Source organism: Hylobates moloch, unplaced genomic scaffold (assembly GCF_009828535.3).
Source record: "Hylobates moloch isolate HMO894 unplaced genomic scaffold, HMol_V3 SCAFFOLD_18, whole genome shotgun sequence".
Taxonomy (NCBI): domain Eukaryota; kingdom Metazoa; phylum Chordata; class Mammalia; order Primates; family Hylobatidae; genus Hylobates; species Hylobates moloch.
In genome coordinates this window covers 23,010,681-23,030,547 of record NW_026652293.1, presented here as the reverse complement: position 1 = coordinate 23,030,547, position 19,867 = coordinate 23,010,681, and the positions used below count along the sequence as shown (strand labels likewise).

Genomic DNA, 19,867 nt, shown 5'->3' with positions numbered 1-19,867 from the left:
CTTCCCAGGATTTAGTTCAAAATCAATTGTACAACCAAAACCTTACCTGGGGTATCATACTTGTAGCACGACAAGTTTATTGTTAGAGAAATGAGAAACATGGCATAATCTAAGCACATCTACCCTGGTTGTATTATTTTATGGAGGTTGCACTTCCCACAGCCTTTGAGCTTTTCACAACCCCGTGAATTTTAGGTAACAGATAAAATGCAAATGATTTTGTCCATAGACAAAATAGATTTTGTAAGGTAGGGAGAGGATCATTTTTTCCCCATGATGGAGTAAATTAGTTACCTACCTGTTTGTGAATTCACTTCAGTATTCCTGATTGAATTATCCTTCGATCCAGTTATAATACTGGTTCCACACCAATGAGTTAAATAAAATTGTTGCCCTGCTTATTTCATATTTCTAGGAAAGTCATAATTATAACCTATTTTTAAAATTATATTTTAACATATGCATGAATATGAGGACATCATTTGGCCTAGTTACATATAGACAAATGGGAATTAAAGGACGATTGAATCAGAAGCATATTTTTTGTTGTTGTTCTGTTCTGATTTTATGTGGATTAACCAAAGGTCAAAGAGGGAGCAATTAGTGTAATGAACCAAATCTTATAGGTGGACAACGCCAGAGCCAAGGATCTTAAAATATATGTGATCAACAATCTTAGAAAAGGACAATAATCCCATGACCTTCTTAGATATAAATCACCCATACCTATGGGACAAACTTATTCAAGCTAAATTATAAGATCCAAAAAAAGAGTGAAAGGAGATCCAAATTTGCATCTCTTATCATTTTTGAATTATAAATAGCAAATATGTGGGACATATAACAGTGCATTATGATCATTTTTTAAAAAATGATCATACATAAAATGTCTATTTTTAAATAAAATTATCTGAATAATTCATCTCATACAATAAAACAAATAATTAAATGTAGGAAATATGCCTGGTTGAAAATCATATCAAGCAAATAGAATCATGAGACTCAGTTGGCTCAATTGACCATAGCTGAAAATAAGCAGATAAATTAATCTGAACTACAGACACTGGGTGCCATCTGGTGGAAGCTCTTATTGTGTCATTATTGTATTTATTGAGCATATGTTATGCACATGGGTTTGTGCTACATCCTGAAACTATAATAATGAGCAAGATACTATATTTACTCTCAACAAACATACAGCCTTGGGTAATACTATCGGATACGTAAACAATTACAATATAAGTTACAGAAGTTTTACAATATCTGCCCATTTTATGAAGGCAAATATTCACCTGAGTATTGCTCAAAGCAATCTGTATAATCAATATTGTTTAAACTGGCTCCTTCTTTAAATGGTAGTTTTTATATTACCATATTTTCATTAAAAAGTAAATGACTTCAATGGATTTTTTCAGCAAAAAATCAAAATATGAAATATTTTGAAATTTTACATGTGAAAATACCTGGTTTCTAGTTCTCTTATCCACCAAATAGATACAAGACCTTGGACAATTTATTTAACTTTTTGGGCTTTTGTCCATTTCCAACAAAACCACAGAGTTGTGAGACACAAATAATCTCCATGCAAACAACCTACTGTCTACATTAACATCTTAATCAACATAACTTTATCATTCCAGGAAATTCTTGCCTAGGAAGGTAAGTTTCAAATAACTTCACTTATTATTCCAGGATCTTCCTGATAGACTTATAGATTCTTCAGTAGAAAGCATCATCAAACAATGGCTTATTTCCAGTACTTTTAGAACCCCTCACCTCAAAATCCTTCTTTTGCTCTGTCCAGTAATCCTAAACTATCATATCCAGGGTCCTTATCTAATCCTAATGAAGTCTTACGCTGCCCACATTAATAAATCCTCTTAAAAAATCATAAAACCTCAATTAATGTTTCAATTTTCCTTTCTCCCCTCTGCCCTACTACTAAAGTCTCTATTATGGTAATACACTCACGTGCAGTGGTAAGAATAAAATTAGCTTTGTCTTATCAACAGATTGTCTTGATGTGATTTGGAAAGGTAAATATTCAACAATTTCATTATTTGTTTAAGTAATTTTTATGCTTATCTTTGAAAATGTTTAATGACTTCTTAGTATATAATTTAACTGTTTAAAAAATACATGGAAATGCAATTAATCCATTTACTTTTATATTAATAGACTTGTGAACTATATAACATAATGTAGAGGAGTTAAGGAGTTAATATTTCAAAAGATAATGTTCTACGGGATTTTGTTACAAATTTTTCCTTATAATTTATATAGTATAATTACAAAAGTAATTCTAAAACAAATATCAGTGGATTATATTTATGTATAGGTAATTTGAAAAATTATAACTTCACTCCTCAAGATCTCACAATAAAATCAAAACTGTAAACTAAAAAGATTCCAAGTTAATAATCTCTAAAATATCTTCCCATATAGGGAATAATGAATAAAGAGGAAATGAAGAGTATTTCAACTGAAATTGGATAAAATATTTTCCCATCGCAAAAGTTACTATAGAATCATTCTTTAGTCATTGTACAATATTAAATGTAACCTTTAGCTGCTTTGACAAAAATTATAAAAATTCCTAAAATATTTTTATAATTAAAAACTATAAAAATAACTAAAATATTATACAAAATAATCTCAAATATTATTTTTAGGTTTATATTTATTTATTTAGATATAAAATAACACTATCAACAGTTTTTCTCTCTTCTCTTTTTTTTTTTTTTTTTTTGAGACGGAGTCTTTCTCTTTCGCCCAGGCTGGAGTGCAGTGGCGCAATCTCGGCTCACTGCAAGCTCCGCCTCCCGGGTTCATGCCATTCTCCTGCCTCAGCCTCTCCGAGTAGCTGGGACTACAGGCGCCCACCACCACGCCCGGCTAATTTTTTTTTTGTATTTTTTTGGTAGAGACGGGGTTTCACCGTGGTCTCGATCTCCTGACCTTATGATCCGCCCGCCTCGGCCTCCCAAAGTGCTGGGATTACAAGCGTGAGCCACCGCGCCCGGCCTTTTCTCTCTTCTCTATCTCTCATCACTTCTCTCAATGTATGTAAAATAGGATAATATAATGGTCACAAAATTAACAAAATTTTGAAAATTGCATTTTCAAAAAAATTAACCTCCTGACTCTGACTTTGGGGAAACTTATACTGTAGCTATAAAAAGCCATCATGAAGCTTGATTTGTAGCTTATGCTGACTTTGAGGATGTTTTATATGAAATACATAAGCACCTTAATATTAAAGCCACTGGATAATTTTCACAAAGGTTCCCCCTTTACAAAATGTTGATATATACTAAATTTAATTCCATAGTAATTAGTGAATGGAATGTTAGTTTGAGATATGTGCTTTGTCAAGCAAAAATGCAAAGGTGAACAGAGAGTTACCCTTGACAATAAGGAGAAAGGCACTAACCAAGGAAGAGTAAATGTTCCCCCTCAAGATGCCATAACAGTGACACACTACCAGTTATCAATGTAGGTTAAGTGACCGGAAGAGTAAAGGGTAGGTTAATATCACCTCTATTGTGGAAGTTACTTGTTCTCCTTCACAGGATTCAATCTCAGACCCCAGAAAGATATTCCGCTAGTATTTTCAGGCCTCTCTATTTTCATTTTTGTCCCCAGTTGCCTATGACAGAGTAGAAATTAAAGAGCTCTTTTCTGATTTAAGTTTATTCTTTCTACCTACTCTGTCTAATGATGTCATTTTCAGAGTTTTGTGTCTATGTGGGAGATGACCCAAAAGGGGAGAAGGTGTAGGTGAGTACGTTTCTTCCCTTTTGACTCTGATACAATGCAGGCCAACAGGCATAAAAATAAATGTAACTTACCCTGCACTCTTATCTTCCACTCTTCCTAGGAGAGAAAAAAGTGTTGCTCATAAGTAGGCATAATGTTCATATGAATAGTAGAATAAAGGGAAAATGAAGAGTATTTCAACTGAAACTGGATATAGTAATTAATGAATTAATTAATATAATGTGTTTTTTATATAACCTCAGTGCCTTACTTTGGTTTGAATCTCCAGTCTTAATTTTGAAGTGTTAAATAACAAAAGCATGGCATAAGACTATATTATATTTAACCAAATAAGTCATGTCTTTAAAAACCAGATCAAAATTTTACTCCAAGGCAGAAGAAATAGCATCTAATTCCAAACTTTTGTAAGAAGGTCTGTAAGAGTACGTGTGTGTGTATGTGTATGGGTGTTTGAATGAATTAATGGTAGAAAGATGTTGAGTGAGCGGTGTGGTGATCTAATTAAGGGGCATGACTGGGGCCAGAAGTAGAAGACAGATAACCTAACGCATAAACAGTAAAGCTGAAACTGTGAACAGTGCCAAGGAAGAGAATGCATTGTGAGCTTAATTCTTAACAGATGCCAGAAATAGAAGTAGAAAATTTGAGTTTTTAAGTAATGTTATATTAACCTCTTATAATGTCAATAATAAATTTTCTTTCCTATAATAAAGCATTCATAAACAATGGCAAAAACAGGACCCAAGCCATAAGTTCCCATGTCATGGGCAAGTTTTTTAATTGTCATTTTGATTGTTTTGATTTGACTGAAAGGGAAGACCTAGTCATAGTGCATTAGTTTTCACAGAACAATACTTTGAATAACCACTTTGATATAAGATATGCTAACATAACAGACTGTATTTCTTCCAGTAGTTACCACAAATCAGATTTTGAGAAAGGTATAATGTAGTATAAAATGTATTCGCTGATTGTATAAAGTTCGATTATAGGAAACAGCTATTTGTAATTTTTGTAAAATAAAGGAAAATCCATTCATATGATTTGCCAAAAATATAATCTATGGGAATCCAACAATGGAAATTTCTTTACCATCTGATATGTTTTATTCATGTCTTTTGCATTATTTAAATCATTTCTCTTTTTAAAAGCAAATAGGACTTATCTTGAAAAAAATTACACATGAATTTTAGAAATTAGAAAAATTTGGTATCTTTATGTTAAGCCACAGTGGTAATTTAGTATAATTATGTAAATCACAAAACTATACTCCAAACAATTTAAGTATTGACCTTAAAGAAATAAAACCTGCAGTCAGTTCTACGGCATATTTAGAAACTTTTAATTTCTATATACAGTGATGTTATCCTACATATCAACATTATCAAATAGATTATGTCAGAAAGGTGACCAGTAAAACTTAATTATAATGGAATGTCATAGTGAGAAATAAACTTAGAGAATTCCCTGTCACCTTCATTTACTAGATGAGGACTCAAAGACACAGAGGGCGGATAAAATTTTATACATTTGTACAAAGAGTAAATGGTCGATAAAAGCATGAAACCTCAGTTCTACAATGTCAACTTATCTCTCTATCCAACTGTGTGTTGTCTTCACCTCTCCAGTCCAAATGAGCTGGATTAAACTGACATAATACAAAAATAAATAATTTAACTTAAAAGTCAATTAGAAAATACAAGACTGAAAAACTTATCAATGAAGTATGAGGACTACAAAGTCACAACCTAAGTAAACATGTGCAAAGTACTGATGAGAAAACAATTCTAATAAAAAACTGAAATCTTTCAGAACACAATTTTAATATACAAAAAAGAAAAGGAGGGTCCTAGATTGTATTTTTATAGGCTTAAAAAGTTAGATTAAAAGAAAAAAACAAATAGTGAAATTCACTTATTTTCTCCTTAGATGGGACTGCTAAGCTAATAGAGCAAGAAGATCAGTCAGTATTCTGTAAAATACTTGAATGTTATGGCAACATTTAATTTGGTCAAATATAATATCCTAATAGAGAAGCTAGGAAAAAAAAAAACCTAGAAATTCATACAGATCCACAGTGCTGTATCTGAAGCCCCTGAAGTCAAATGTCTTTCAGAGTTCAGAGTTTTCCATATTTTAGAGGGAAATGAGGAACATACAGTGTATGTTATGCAATATTTTCAATGGAATGTAAGACAGTAACATATAATCAAATACATCAGCATCCTTGCAATAAAAGGTGAATATCTGCATTCAATACAAAAATAAAAACTGTATCTCACATCTGTCCAAATCAGGGAAGCTTTCAAAGCAAAATGTGCTAAAAGAAATGGTTCCGTTTCAAAGCTTTGGAATTTAGCAATGTCCATAAAGGGCTTTGAACCTATACAAAAAGTTGAAATTTATCTAATTATTGGAGAGTTTCTCATTATTTAATTGAGGATACATTTTTTATTATTATTCTGCTAAGATATTTGTCAGTGATACAAATGAATACATAGGAGCTATTCCTTTCAAATGTGCATATTTGGAATAAACCAGTATGTTTGCGTATAATTTTCAAGAAAAGAAAATTCTTGACAGATTTCTCAAATGGGTCAAGGTTTTTTTTATTATTTTTAATGAGATATGGACACACGCAATGCTCTCAAGAGTAGGAGAATCTAGTTCTCCCTAACAGTACTTCAATAAAAGAGAACAGTAATGTGAAGTCTGAGTGTTATCATTGGATTAAACATTGAAGAGATAGAATTGGGATAGGATTAGAAAGTACACCCTGGAATGTACTTTGTTCCCAGTAATTTGAAACATTTAAAGAATGGTTAGATGATCACTTGACAGTTATGCTATAAATGGGAATTAGATAGCATGATTTAAACATCATTACTTTGAGTAGATAAATTTTGATGTCATTTTCAATCTTTAGAATCTTTTGTTTGATTTGGGGAAAAAAAAACCCTAAATCCTGAAACGATCACTGCAAAAAAGGATTATAGTCTGTTGCTTTTTTAATTGATAAACATGGAAATGTATTCCAATGACTGTTAAACTTACTGTTGTATTTTAAAAATTTACTTTCATATAATGGTTAAGTTTTGAAAGATTACATTTCGTGAGAAAATACTTTATGAATTTTAATCAGGTATGTTTATTTAAATCTAATTTTCTATTCTGTTTTGGGAAATAGTTGTGTGTGTGTCTTTAAGATAAGACCATCAGCAAATAAGGCCACAGCAAAACAGAGATTTTGCTAATTTTTTAAGCCTTTGTTAATTTCTGGCTGACAAGAGAGGTAGTTTAATTAGTTAGCTACTAATATCTGTTTAAATGAGCTGCCAGGGAACTGTCTATCACAATAAGGATATGCAAAACCCAGGCCATTCTCTTTGACTCTTTTCAACCATTTCAAAAGAGAAGAGAATAGGTAGATTCCACCTACATGTAAACGAAGGGAGAATACTCAAAAAGTAATCACACACACGTAAATACTTAACATACTTTGGACACAAAATAAGAAAATCGGATTTAAATAAAACAAATAAGGTACGGGTGTGTGTGGGTGTGTGTGTGTGTGTGTGTGTGTATTTTCTTCAAATGTGTGTGGTTATTTTGTATTTTCTTTATGCCTGTGTGTGTGTGTGTGTGTGTGTGTGTGTATAATTTTGGGTTTGAGGTATAGGTGCCTTAACAATAAACTAGTGAAATACTTTCAAATGTTGTGGAAGCCTCTGTAACTTTTTGTTTTGTTTTGTTTTGGAGACGTAGTTTCGCTTTTGTTGCCCAAGGCTGGAGGGCATTGGCACAATCTTGGCTGGCTGCAAACTCTGCCTCCCGGGTTCAAGTGATTCTCCTGCCTCGGCCTCCCAAATAGCTGGGACTACGGGCATGCGCCACTGCACCCAGCTACATTTTGTATTTTTAGCAGAGATGGGGTTTCACTATATATAGGCCAGAATGATCTCAAACTCCTGACCTCACTCGGCCTCCCTAAGTGCTAGGATTATGGGCGTGAGCCGCTGCGCCTGGCCAGCCTTCTGTATCTTGACTAAAAGAAAATATTCAGTCTCTACTAAAAATATAAAAAATTAGCCGGGCATGGTGGTGGGTGCCTGCAGGCCCAGCTACTCCGGAGGCTGAGGCAGGAGAATGACGTGAACCCGGGAGGCGGAGCTTTCAGTGAGCCCAGATCTCCCCACTGCACTCCAGCCTGGGTGACACAGCGAGATTCCGTCTCAAACAAAAAAAAAAAAAAAAGAAAGAAAAGAAAAGAAAAGAAAATATTCAAAGAACTCTGAGAATCTTTAAAAGGAACTGAAGAGTATAAAACATTCCCTTTCCCTAGTTTAAAGTATCTCCGCTACTGGCAAACAAAATGGACACTCTGGCAAACAGGGGTGTTCAAAGTTGAAACAGAACCAGGCAGCCATACCTGCATGAGGGAGCAATGGGTCACAGACTCTGCATTCCCGGAAAGATGTTATAAAAGTATCACAGGACCTCCCTTTCTGCATTTGGCTTGCCAAACCAATGTCTGTTATCCTTGCCAAGATAAACTGATAGGTGAACCATCCCCACCACCAGCAGTTGGAAACATCTGACAGTAACTTCTAGTTTGGGGCTTGGAAACCAACCAATCAGAACTTACCTACCCTGGCCAATCAAGGCTCAACTTGTATCAACCAATCAGGACTCAGCTGCAATGACCAATCTGAATTAAGCAAGCTTCATTCTTTCTATGAACAGACCTGATTTAAAATAAAATGGCTTACTAATATATTTCCTAGGTTTGTTTATATAAAAATAGTATGCTTTTTATTTATTTATTTTGATTTATTTATCTATTATTTTATTTATTTATTTTTTGAGACAGAGTCTTGCTCTGTTGCCAGGCTGGAGTGCAGTGGCTCAAACTCAGCTCACTGAAACCTCCGTCTCCCAGGTTCAAGCGATTCTCCTGCCTCAGCCTCCTGAGTACCTGGGATTACAGGCGCGCACCAGTAAGCTCAGCTGATTTTTCTATTTGTAGTAGAGACGGGGTTTCACCATATTTGCCAGATTGGTCTCGAACTTCTGACCCCATGATCCCTATGCCTTGGCCTCCCAAAGTGCTGGGATTACAGGCGTGAGCCACTGCACCAGGCCAAAAATAGTAGGCTTTTTATATTGCCTTTGTTTACCGGGAAATTTGGAGAAATAAATGAATGGGATATTTAATAAGATACATACGTCCTTTGTATCATTTTTTTCAACCAACATTTTTTAACATCTTTATATTATCACATGTCACGTCAGTAAGAGAAGCAAGTTCATGAATAAATATTACTAGTTAATTGGTGTAAGACTATTTTAGAGGCTGAATTTTATTGGATAATTATTATATCCTAAGGCAGATTATGGAACTATAATTCCTATTGAAAATTATGGGGAAGTTAAAAAATTTACTTTGGGGAAATTTAAAAAATAGGCAGCATAATTTCAAAAAACCGAAAAACTTGCTACTTCTATAAAGATTGGCCTAATTATGGATATTGGATAAATTAAAATCTATTATAAACCATAAATACTCAGTACACGTTTCAGCTTTAACTTTAAAAGTACAATTTGAAAATGAGGGTCTAATCTTTTACTTTCATTCACAGGTGCTTATTAAAATGAAAGAGATAATATTATAACTTAATCTTAGGACTAATTTATTTAAACTCAATTAAAACATATTGTCATTAGCACTGCTATTTTATTTTTATATAAAAGCAGAAAGGACATAATGAATGTAATTTTAGAATCTTTTGTAACTCAGAAACATCATAATGCAAATCACTTTTTTCTCATTAAATTTCATTTAAATATGCTCGCGCATACACACACGCATGCGCATACACACACACACACCCACACACACACACACACACCCCCTCAAGAAAAATGTCAAGGAACCCTTCAAAGTGTTAAAACCCATTTTTTTTCCCTCTAATTTTCAAATTCACATTTTTGGGACGGTGCCCATTAAAAAAATACATATTAGCAATACAAAAGCTCCAGAAGAGTGAAAACAAAAGAGAACAAGCCTGATAATTCTGGCAATTTCACTTGGAAGAAGACCACAGAGATAATGAAAATGAAGAATTAGAGTGCTTGGCAAAATGGGATTAGTTAGAGAAAAATAATCAAATAAAGTATTTGTTTAAATGCCAAAACATCATAATTGTTGTTTCCTATTCTGTAAATAATTGTGTTAACTAGCAATCTTGTTTATTTTGTCATTATAGTACTAACAAACATGAATACACTATTAAACTAAAAATTATTACTTATAAATTGTTTTAATTATTACAAAAGCACATCTTTTTAATTTATAATAACGATTATACACAATTCTCATTAAGAACTGGCTCTTCTGACAGTGGATTATAGTTTCTAAACTATTTATATTTCTATATTATTTCTGGCTGAAATTTTCCCAATGGCAACTGTATATTTCAGTTGTGAATTATAATTAAATAACAAAAATTAAAACGTATTGTATGGTTTAATCTCAAAATTAGAGATATAGCAATATTGTTGTTGAACACATGTATTCAAATTATTTTGGTTATTAATGTAGTTTGATGATTATTTAAAATCACTACCTAGAATACTCCTCTTAATTTATCATTGCACCAAGTGTGTTAACAGTTAGTGTAGTGATTTATAGTAAACCAACCAACTAGGGTAAAAAGCTTCCTTCTTACTATAGCTTCTTCAATATAACATACAAGAAATAGGAAAAAAATTAGATTGGTGGGGAAAAGATAAGTAATTACACAATATATGTTCCAATATACACAAAGAAAAGTATAAGCGTTTCTTAGATATTATTTATGAAGAAGTATTTGTAAGTGATTTTTGCAGATAAATGCAGATATAAGAATTAATCACAGTAAATTTTTGTTTTAATGCTTTAAACCTATTTGTTCTGATGTTTCCATTTTGCTATTGAGATCCAAAAAATTGAACTTTATAGCTCAAAGTATCTATAGAGATCTAGTGCAGCCTTAACTTTACAAATGAGGAGACTGCGGTCTGAGAAATTAAGTTATAAAACTGAGTGAATACAGTTGGTTTTTGTCAAAGACAGAAAAGAATACATGCCTCCTTGCTTATAGTCAAGAGGAAATATTTTCATTGGGATGAGCATTGTTCTTTAAATCCAGCATATCCAAATGCAAAGCCAGTGCCTTTGGTGGGCAAACAATTGGCTTGCTCTAGGAAATTAAAGACAGAAAGATAGAAATAAAAAGAAAAAGTGTACAAAATTAAATAAATAAAACAGATGAAAAAGTTCTGTCTTCCATGTATCCATAATTTAGAAGGTGATTTTAGTGCAATATCATACATAAAAGAGAAATTCAGGGACATGGGAGCAAACAAAAGTTCAGCATGTTTTTGTTTTTATTTGTGAATATGTAAAATGGAAATTATTACAGCTGTTTATAGGAGTAAATAAGATAACATGAAAACACCAATTACATAATGAAAATATAATATTTAATTTCAACCTCTTTTCCTTTTCTAGTATGGACTGATAGATATAGACCAGACTATTACCATATATATATATATATATATATATATATATATGGTGTAAAATAGCATATATATATAGTGTAATTTTTTAACCAACATTTTTGAACATCTTACATATATATTTGTGAATAGCTTATTATACACTAGAAATAAGATGTATCAATTTTTCTTTAATTTCTTAAATAAGAAATGATTCGAATCTCTTTCCCTTTTCTAGTGTGGAAAAGGGAAAGAGATTGAAGTTAAATACTGTTTGATATATATGTACACACACACCTTTTGCACTATATATATATAAAATATATATATATGTACGTACACACACACGTTTTGCAGTCTCTCTTTCTCCCTATAGCTCTCTCTCTCTCTATATCTATATACACAACATATAGATTTGATCCCCAAACACTTCTGATGTATGTTATAGTCTGTATTTCACATACAAAGATGTTTAATTATAACTATTTTAAAAATTAGAGCTAAGGCTCAAAGGAGATACTATGTTTCATTATTTTAACTCTGTTTTTTAACTTTCGCTTAAATAACCCTGGTAAATCATAATTTAAGTGACTTTTCAAATAAATTATAGCTCATCCTAATGTTTTTAATAACAGCTAATATTTTGCCTGATCATAAAATTTACACGTACTCATCACAAACAAGTGAAAGGGAAAGCCTATAAAACTTTACACAAGAGATACCTCAAACATTTAGGTGAAATACTTGTAGACTTTTCAGTGTGCATTTGTATATATTAAAAAAGTAAGACCATCCTAAAATAATTAGAGCACTATTTTATGTTTTTAAATTTTTATGTGTTTTGTTTTACTTAAATTTGAAGGAATATGAAAGAATTTCCTATTGTATTGAATATCCTTTGAAAATAAAACAATATGTAGTACCATTAAAACTGAATTCTCAGTTTTCTGAGGAAAGTTAAATTGATTTCTTTAAATTTGTATTCTTAATATCTAGTTTTAAATTTGCATTCTTAAGATTTTTGAGAATTTAAAAAATAAGGATATATTTAATTTATTATGTTAAAATTTTTCTTTGTGGGTTAGAATAAAGTCAAATTGAGTATACATTGCATGACCGTATTTAAGATGCATATTACATATTTAGTGCACAAAATTCTATATATCAGTACAATTGCACCAAATTCTATATTTAAATAATCTTTTTTCTTATCACCCCTACACTTGGGGGGGGGTGTGTGTGTGGTCTATTTCATCCATAAAAGTTAAAATAGCAGATTAAAGTTTCTTGTGACAATTATGCTTTTTTAGTTTCTCCTAGAAGGTCTATGTATAATTTATTATTCATTATATAGTGATATATGGCCTTAAAGAAAATTGATTATCTTTTTACTTTTTATGTTGGGTCTAACCTTGTCTTAGTTAACTTTGCTAAAAGTAGCATATTCAAAGACATTTTTAAGTCTGATTATGATAATTATTTTTAGAGCTGGAAATATGTACACTTATTATATTTGCTATATTTTTGATTTTTCAAGTTTGATAAATTTTGCTATATTTTTAAAAATTTGCTTTATTTTAAAACTTTGCTATATTTTTGTTGTTTCGAGTTTGATAATTCTATCATTTTCATTTATTTTTAAACTTTTTATATGTTTGTCTTTATATGTAGCAGGAAATTTTCAAAATATACATGATGCTTTTTACATCCACAAATTGTTATTGTTAAGGTTGGCAATAATATTTTAAACTTAATTTTTCTGGTTGGAAATGGAAATATTAATAAATTTGAATTTCCACTCTCTGCTTAATTTTTCTAAGATTTTACTCAAATTCAGATCTCTAAGTATTTATTTATATCACGGGAGTTTATAAACCTAGGTCACTTAAACTTAATAGTTCTCTTTATTGTTAAATACTGTCTCTTCCAAGAATTATATTTTAACATTTCCTTGAAATTTTAAAACAATGTTTACTATTTTTCATTAAACTCTGTGATAATTTTTAGTGTGAATTTCGTTTGCGCGGCTACATTTTATTTTATTTGCACTATTATCACATCCTCCAAACTCCTTTTTATTTTCACCCTATTTTTTTCTTGCCATATGGTCTTCTGTTTCTAGAGATACCACAATTTCCTACAATCTACTGAAGAGACCAGGCATTCATGTGTGCTTGTTTGTGTATGTGTATATCAGGGAGAGGGATCAAAAAGAGGTAATCTCTTCTACAGAATCTTTAAGATATTTATTTCTTTCCTTTAGCTATTTTGAAAAATGTGTTACCTTCTCCCTTCAGTAAAAGCATGGTCTCCCTACCGTTAACCTCATACTGTCACATAATGCAAGTCCAAAGCTGCTATTGTATTATAGCATGTATATATATGTATGTAATATGTATATTACTGTATTATTTTATTTGTTATGTGGAATAGAGAGGGCTCTATCAATATGTAGATTTTGCTGAAACAGGATGTGTTGATCAGTGCCTCCAAATCGTTCTTTGGTTTGCAGGAGATTGCACTAATATGAAGTGGTTTGGGCTTAATTATCAGTGTATAGCTGAGGCGGAATTTACTCTGACATTCGAAAGTCTAGGGGAAACAACATTAACTACATTAAAGGCTATTCCTCTCCCTGTTGGTAATTTACTTCTGAAAGTCCTTGTTCCTTGTCATAGATATGTAATCATTAATATTAGTACTCATATATTCCCTTCTAGAGTTGCCAAATTTAGCAAATAAAAATACGTGGCAAACAAATAAATTAAAATTTAAATAGACAAAATTATTTTCTGTTTCTTTATTTTTTGGTTTAATCGTGTCTCAAATATTACATGGGGCATCCTTATTTGATATCCTCCTACGACATCATTCTTGCCACGTGCCAATTCCACACATGGTGAGAGAGACGCCATTTTACTGTGACTACATCTCAAGGTAGGCTCCTGTGGTAGAGAGGGAGCTGCGAAGTTCCTACTAGGATCCAACTCTGGGCTTCTGAGTAGTTAGCTGATGGTAATGACACAGCTTCCTTCTGTGTTTAGGGTAGGTGCCACCTTTGTTGAGGCATTTGGATTGGCTCATCTGAAGTACTAAAATATGTTTTGCTAGTCTTATAAGAAGCTTATAACTACTTCAATGCCTTTCATATTCTGGCAGAAAGTTACATATTAACAATAATTTTCTGTGTTGTTATGAGTTTTCATTTTCCCTCCTGATAATTAATATAGTATTTTAATAGGAAGTTTGAAGTGATTTCTATCTGGATTGCTACTTTAAAGACATTTTAAACCAGAATCCTCATAATTTTTATTATAGAAAATTGTACATTCTTAAAAACAACTCTTTATCAATAAATACTTGTCCAATTCTTATTCCTGATGAAAAATACTTGTATTTTAATTCTTAATAACTTGTATTTAAGTGGATTCTTATGTATCCCAATATTATGAAGTTTTTTTCCTCTGTTTTCTTCTAGAATCTTAATATTTTTGCCTTTCCTATTGAGATCCCTATTCCATATAAAATAGGTTTATATATATGTTATGAAGAAAGGATTAAATTTCTGCTTTTCTCATATGGATACCCATATAAAGAAACATTTATTCAAAAGTTCACTCTTTCCCACACACGATTTCATTATAATCCTGTCACATATGAAGTGACCATATAGTGTGGTTTAACTTTTTTTAGACCATCTTGTCTTTCCTTAGTCATTTTTTAAATATAATTTTTTTCAAGGAACATGACTAAAAAGACCAGTAAGGCACAACATTCATCTCAATTGTCTCCTGTTCTCAAATTTGGACCATTATTTGAGTGCTCTGAAGAAGCACACCAAGTTGTGATAATATGACATGTCTGTATAATATTTTGAAAAATTATAAGAAAATCAACATCATTTTCCCAATAATTCACTTACTCATGTTGTTAACCAAAGCATGGTAGAAGTTAGGGAAAGAAAGAAAAACATTTTTGTTTTGAGTCATCATATCTGAAGATTTACCTATGTGAAATGTTTATATTATGATAATGAAAATTGCCAGCCTATGACCTTAGAACTCGTATCAGTGGTTCAAGATAACTGCATCTAAGTTTGAGCCACTATAATACATTTTGGACATAATTAAGAAAATTTAAATATGAGCTAAACATTAGATGATAGTAGAAAATAATTATGAATTTTTTTATCTACAATAATGGTGATGTTATGTAGGAGGATGTCCTTATACTCAGGAGATGCAAGACGAAATATTTTAAGGTGAAATCTGTAAGCTACTTTCAAATAGTAGAAACATAGACACAAATAAACACACACCAAAATACCAAAAGAGAATTGAAACAAATTTGGAAAAATGTTAATAATTGTTTTGTCTAGGTTGTGAGTATATTGGCCTTTATTGTACTATTCTTTGAACTTTTCCAAAACTTAAAAAAAATTAATAATAAAAAGTTGAAAAAGTTGCACACACACACAAAAAAGTTTGAGCCACTAAAAATGAATCCCTTGTCTAGAGATCCTCTAATGTATTTAAAGAATAAAGATTTCCATGGCCTGGAGAAGATTATACATATCCTGACAGGCTTACAGCCTGAGGGATAGTGTTTCTAGAATACAACTGCAAACACAAGGCTCCAGCTTACTAAGGCACCAAGTGTCCCCCTGTTCTATGCGGCACAGTAGACAAAATTTCTCCAGGAATAGCTCACTTTCTGAAACTAAAAACACTTTTAGAAATGCCTTTTTTTTAAAATGAGGCAATTTTTTCAAAACGCCTTATTATTTTATTCGGGAACCAATCTGAGGATATTGGGGAAAATAGTTGGAAATCTAACTTTTAATATTTGTCCAAGTAACAAGTTATGTGTTACCATTCTCATTCTAAATCTTCCAACTCAGTGACCAATCCACAAATTAATCATCTTTTAAGTCTTAGTGTAGTTTCAGATACAAATTCTGTAAATAACTTTAAATATACACAAGTTTAAAAACATAAATGTAAGTTCTATTAGTTGACAAAAACACACTTTTTCAAACATGATGGCAATTTTTAAAAATCTTAGCCCTAGCTATAATTTTCACAATTTTTGTTTGTTGTGTCCTTGCCGTTCTATATTTGGAGTGAAAATAAAAATACGTTGCTGGAGAAGAAGATGAAATGAAGAAAGACAAGTGAAAATAGATTTGGCCTAATTATTTTAACAGGTTTGATATGTTTTACATTTGTAACTAATGGCTTTCAGAAACAATGTCAATGCAATATTCCCCTAGAACGTGTTGATGATAGTAATAATAAGCACTAGTAGAATTGGGCTGATCGCTTTAGGAAATTACAATCTTTAAAATGACAAATCAAATACTTAAATATGGAAAACATTAATTTTCCATCTATGTGTTTTAAGTACTCACAAATTCTATATTTTTATGGCAAACATTAATGAAAGATGAACTCTCTAAAATTATTTTTGAAGACAAATATTAAAGACAAAACTCGCTTTACTAAAACTAAAGGAACCCTAAAGAATAAATTATATTGTTCATTTTATAGCAACTATCAATAACCATGGCATCATTTGCAATGCTTAAATGATTTTATAAGAAGTTATAACCTAGCTCCATTGTTTATAAATGGATTTAATATCTTTACATGTTTATTCAAGCCACAAAGGTAAAGATATAGGAAGGATAAGTAGCACAGGGCTAATGAAGGTCTTCAGGAAGTGAGTTGCATAAAAACCAAACAGAATACATGCGCCTTGCAAACAAACCTCAAAGCACTTTTGTTCATTACCTTTAACATCTGTGATCCAAATAATGCCTCTTTCATTCAACCCAGCACCTCTAAAAACATGTCAAGCTGGCCGCACACGGTGGCTCACGCCTGTAATCCCAGCACTTTGGGAGGCCGCGGCGGGCGGATCACTTGAAGTCAGAAGTTCAAAACCAGCCTCACCAACATGAAATCCTGTCTCTACTAACAATACAAAAATTAGCTGGGCGCGGTGGCCGGCGCCTATTAATCTAAGCTACTTGGGAGCCTGAGGCAGGAGAATCGCTTAAACCCAGGAGGCGGAAGTTGCAGTGTGTCAAGATCAAGATCGTGCCACTGCACTCCAGCCTGGGTGACAGAACAAGACTCCGTCCCAAAAAAACAAAAACAAAAACATGTCAAGCCATGTTTGCAACTCACAGCTGATTGACTGATAACTAAACCACAACAATCACACATAAGACAGCACCTTAGACCTCCAGATACAGATGCCAATAAATCACAGAGACATGCTCTGGCATCAGTTTGTCTGATAGAGTGTTAAAAATCCTCTTGCAGAGTGCTAAAATCTAACACATTCTTAGAATCCTAAAATCAGGTAGCTTCACTCAATCTGTGAAGAAAAACTGGCTAAATCAATAAACACACATAAATGAACCCAGAATCATAAAATGTTTACAATTTCTGCTGCATTTCAGAAAGAAAATCTTTAGTAGTATTCTTTTTTTTTTTTTTTGAGACGGAGTTTCGCTCTGTCGCCCAGGCTGGAGTGTAGTGGCGCGATCTCGGTTCACTGCAAGCTCCGCCTCCCGAGTTCAAGCCTTTCTCCTGCCTCAGCCTCCCCAGTAGCTGGAACTACAGGCGCTCGCCACCACGCCCGGCTAATTTTTTTATTTTTAGTAGAGACGGGGTTTCACCATGTTGGAAAATGGTCTGCATCTCTTGACCTAGTGATCCGCACTTCTCTGCCTCCCAAAGTGCTGGGATTACAGGCGTGATCCACCGCGCCCTGCCTCGTCATTTCATTTATTTAAAAAATAGAGTAAATCTTTTCATTAGGCTTATGACAGTGTTATGACTGCATGGAATAAGGGATTTCTTATTTTTGAAAAGGCAAAGCAATAATTGCGTGATGCTTCATGGAACTTGCTCAGGACACTCAGTCTCTTCTGTAAATATACATTGCTGATAGGATTTATAAATTTCTCATAATGCTGTATAAATGACTACAGACAAACATGAAGCACAGTGCCCTCTGGTGCACATACAACATAAAATAAAATATTTATATAGGAGTATCTACATAGATACAGACACACAAAAATACACAACAAATGTGCTTCTTCATAAATGTTAAACCAATAACTAGGAATTGTAAAAGTCTATCACCAATAAACAAATTGAAGTGATAACTTCACATAAAATGTTCTTCATGGCATAGATCAATATAATCTAATCCATCAGGCAACCACTTGTACACTCTTCTACTTAATGCATTCATGGGACTTCAGGTGAACAGGCAACCTTTGTTGGATTTAATATATTACTCTTTTTGTGTAACTTATTTAGATTTTAAACATAGAACATTGATAAATGTTAAAGATCATATATTTTAATCCCATCCATTTCTTTGATCTTTGCGATCATGTCCTATTTATCTGCTACTTGTTTTTATTCCATTGCTGTTTCCTTTAGCTTCTGAACGTACAATTACCTTTCAGGTAAAAAAGGATGAGGTGACTCAACTTCTCAGTGACTAGTAGAAGATACCATTTCCATTTAGGCTGAAAAAGGTAACATAGCATTGTATAAGGTAGAAAGGAAAAGCAATTTTTAAAATTTCACTTTAAAATTTTGGCTATTTAAAATAAGAAACTCGGCTTCCAAGTACATTGCCATTTACTTTAAGGCAGTGTAGCATGCTTAAATTTGGGAGTGATAGACAAGTGGTCACCATTATCTGTTTTTATCATAATATATTAAGTCTATAAGAAATACTTTTGAATAGTAAGAAAACATTACTATGGTGCATGGTAAATAACAATCCTTCTGATAATAACTCTTTCCCATCTGAAACTTTCCCTTAGAGAAACTTATGTATACACAACCTTCAAGGATGAAATTTCTGTAATTGCTTTCCCTTTGCTTCATACCTGTATATCTTGTATCTTGTGCTAAATCCCTGCCGGCTTCTGTCCACAAAATCTGTGTACTCCTGTGAGCGATGGAAGGGTCCCTTATCAGAGAGGAGCCAGTCGAAGGGGCTTGTGGCATGCTGATCCGAAACAGCAGCAACCGCTAAAACCCAGCAATGAAGACTCAGTGCTATCCACTCCCATAGAGCCATCAGAGAGAACAATTCAGCACCAGCTCTGCTTCGCCATATCATGCTTCCACTGGGGATTTAGAGCCTTCATTCTCTTAGCTTTCCCTCAACACCTAGACAAAATACACAGGCAATTAGTTAACTCCTAGAAGATTCCTTTCTCTCAGTTAAGGTGTTGAGGTGGCTAATTTTTAAATTTTAATCTAATAGTATTGTTTTAAATTAGTATTATCAGAAGTTAATAAAATACAAACCAAAATGATTTTTTAGAGCTGTATATCTTTTGTTCTTTGTTCCTTTTTTATATTAATGGAAAATAAGACACTGAGTCATAACAGACTTTGTTATAACAATTTTATTCAGTGGATCATTAAAGCCTATTGAGCAAAAATCAGAAGTTGAATGTTTTATAAAGTTGGACTGATACAAATAAATAATTAATATGTTC

General features: G+C 32.5%; 1 protein-coding gene across 3 annotated transcripts in view; it reads right to left on the bottom strand.

The window, feature by feature from the left end:
- Positions 1 to 19,867, bottom strand: part of BRINP3 (BMP/retinoic acid inducible neural specific 3) — a 372,340-nt gene that overhangs the window by 329,311 nt on the left and 23,162 nt on the right. For all 3 annotated transcript variants that reach the window (XM_032136362.2, XM_032136363.2, XM_032136365.2), the window contains exon 2: positions 19,247 to 19,532. In XM_032136362.2, coding sequence (XP_031992253.1) covers positions 19,247 to 19,482 — 236 coding nt within the window. In that variant the 5' untranslated portion in view covers positions 19,483 to 19,532. The remainder of the gene's footprint in view (positions 1 to 19,246; positions 19,533 to 19,867) is intronic.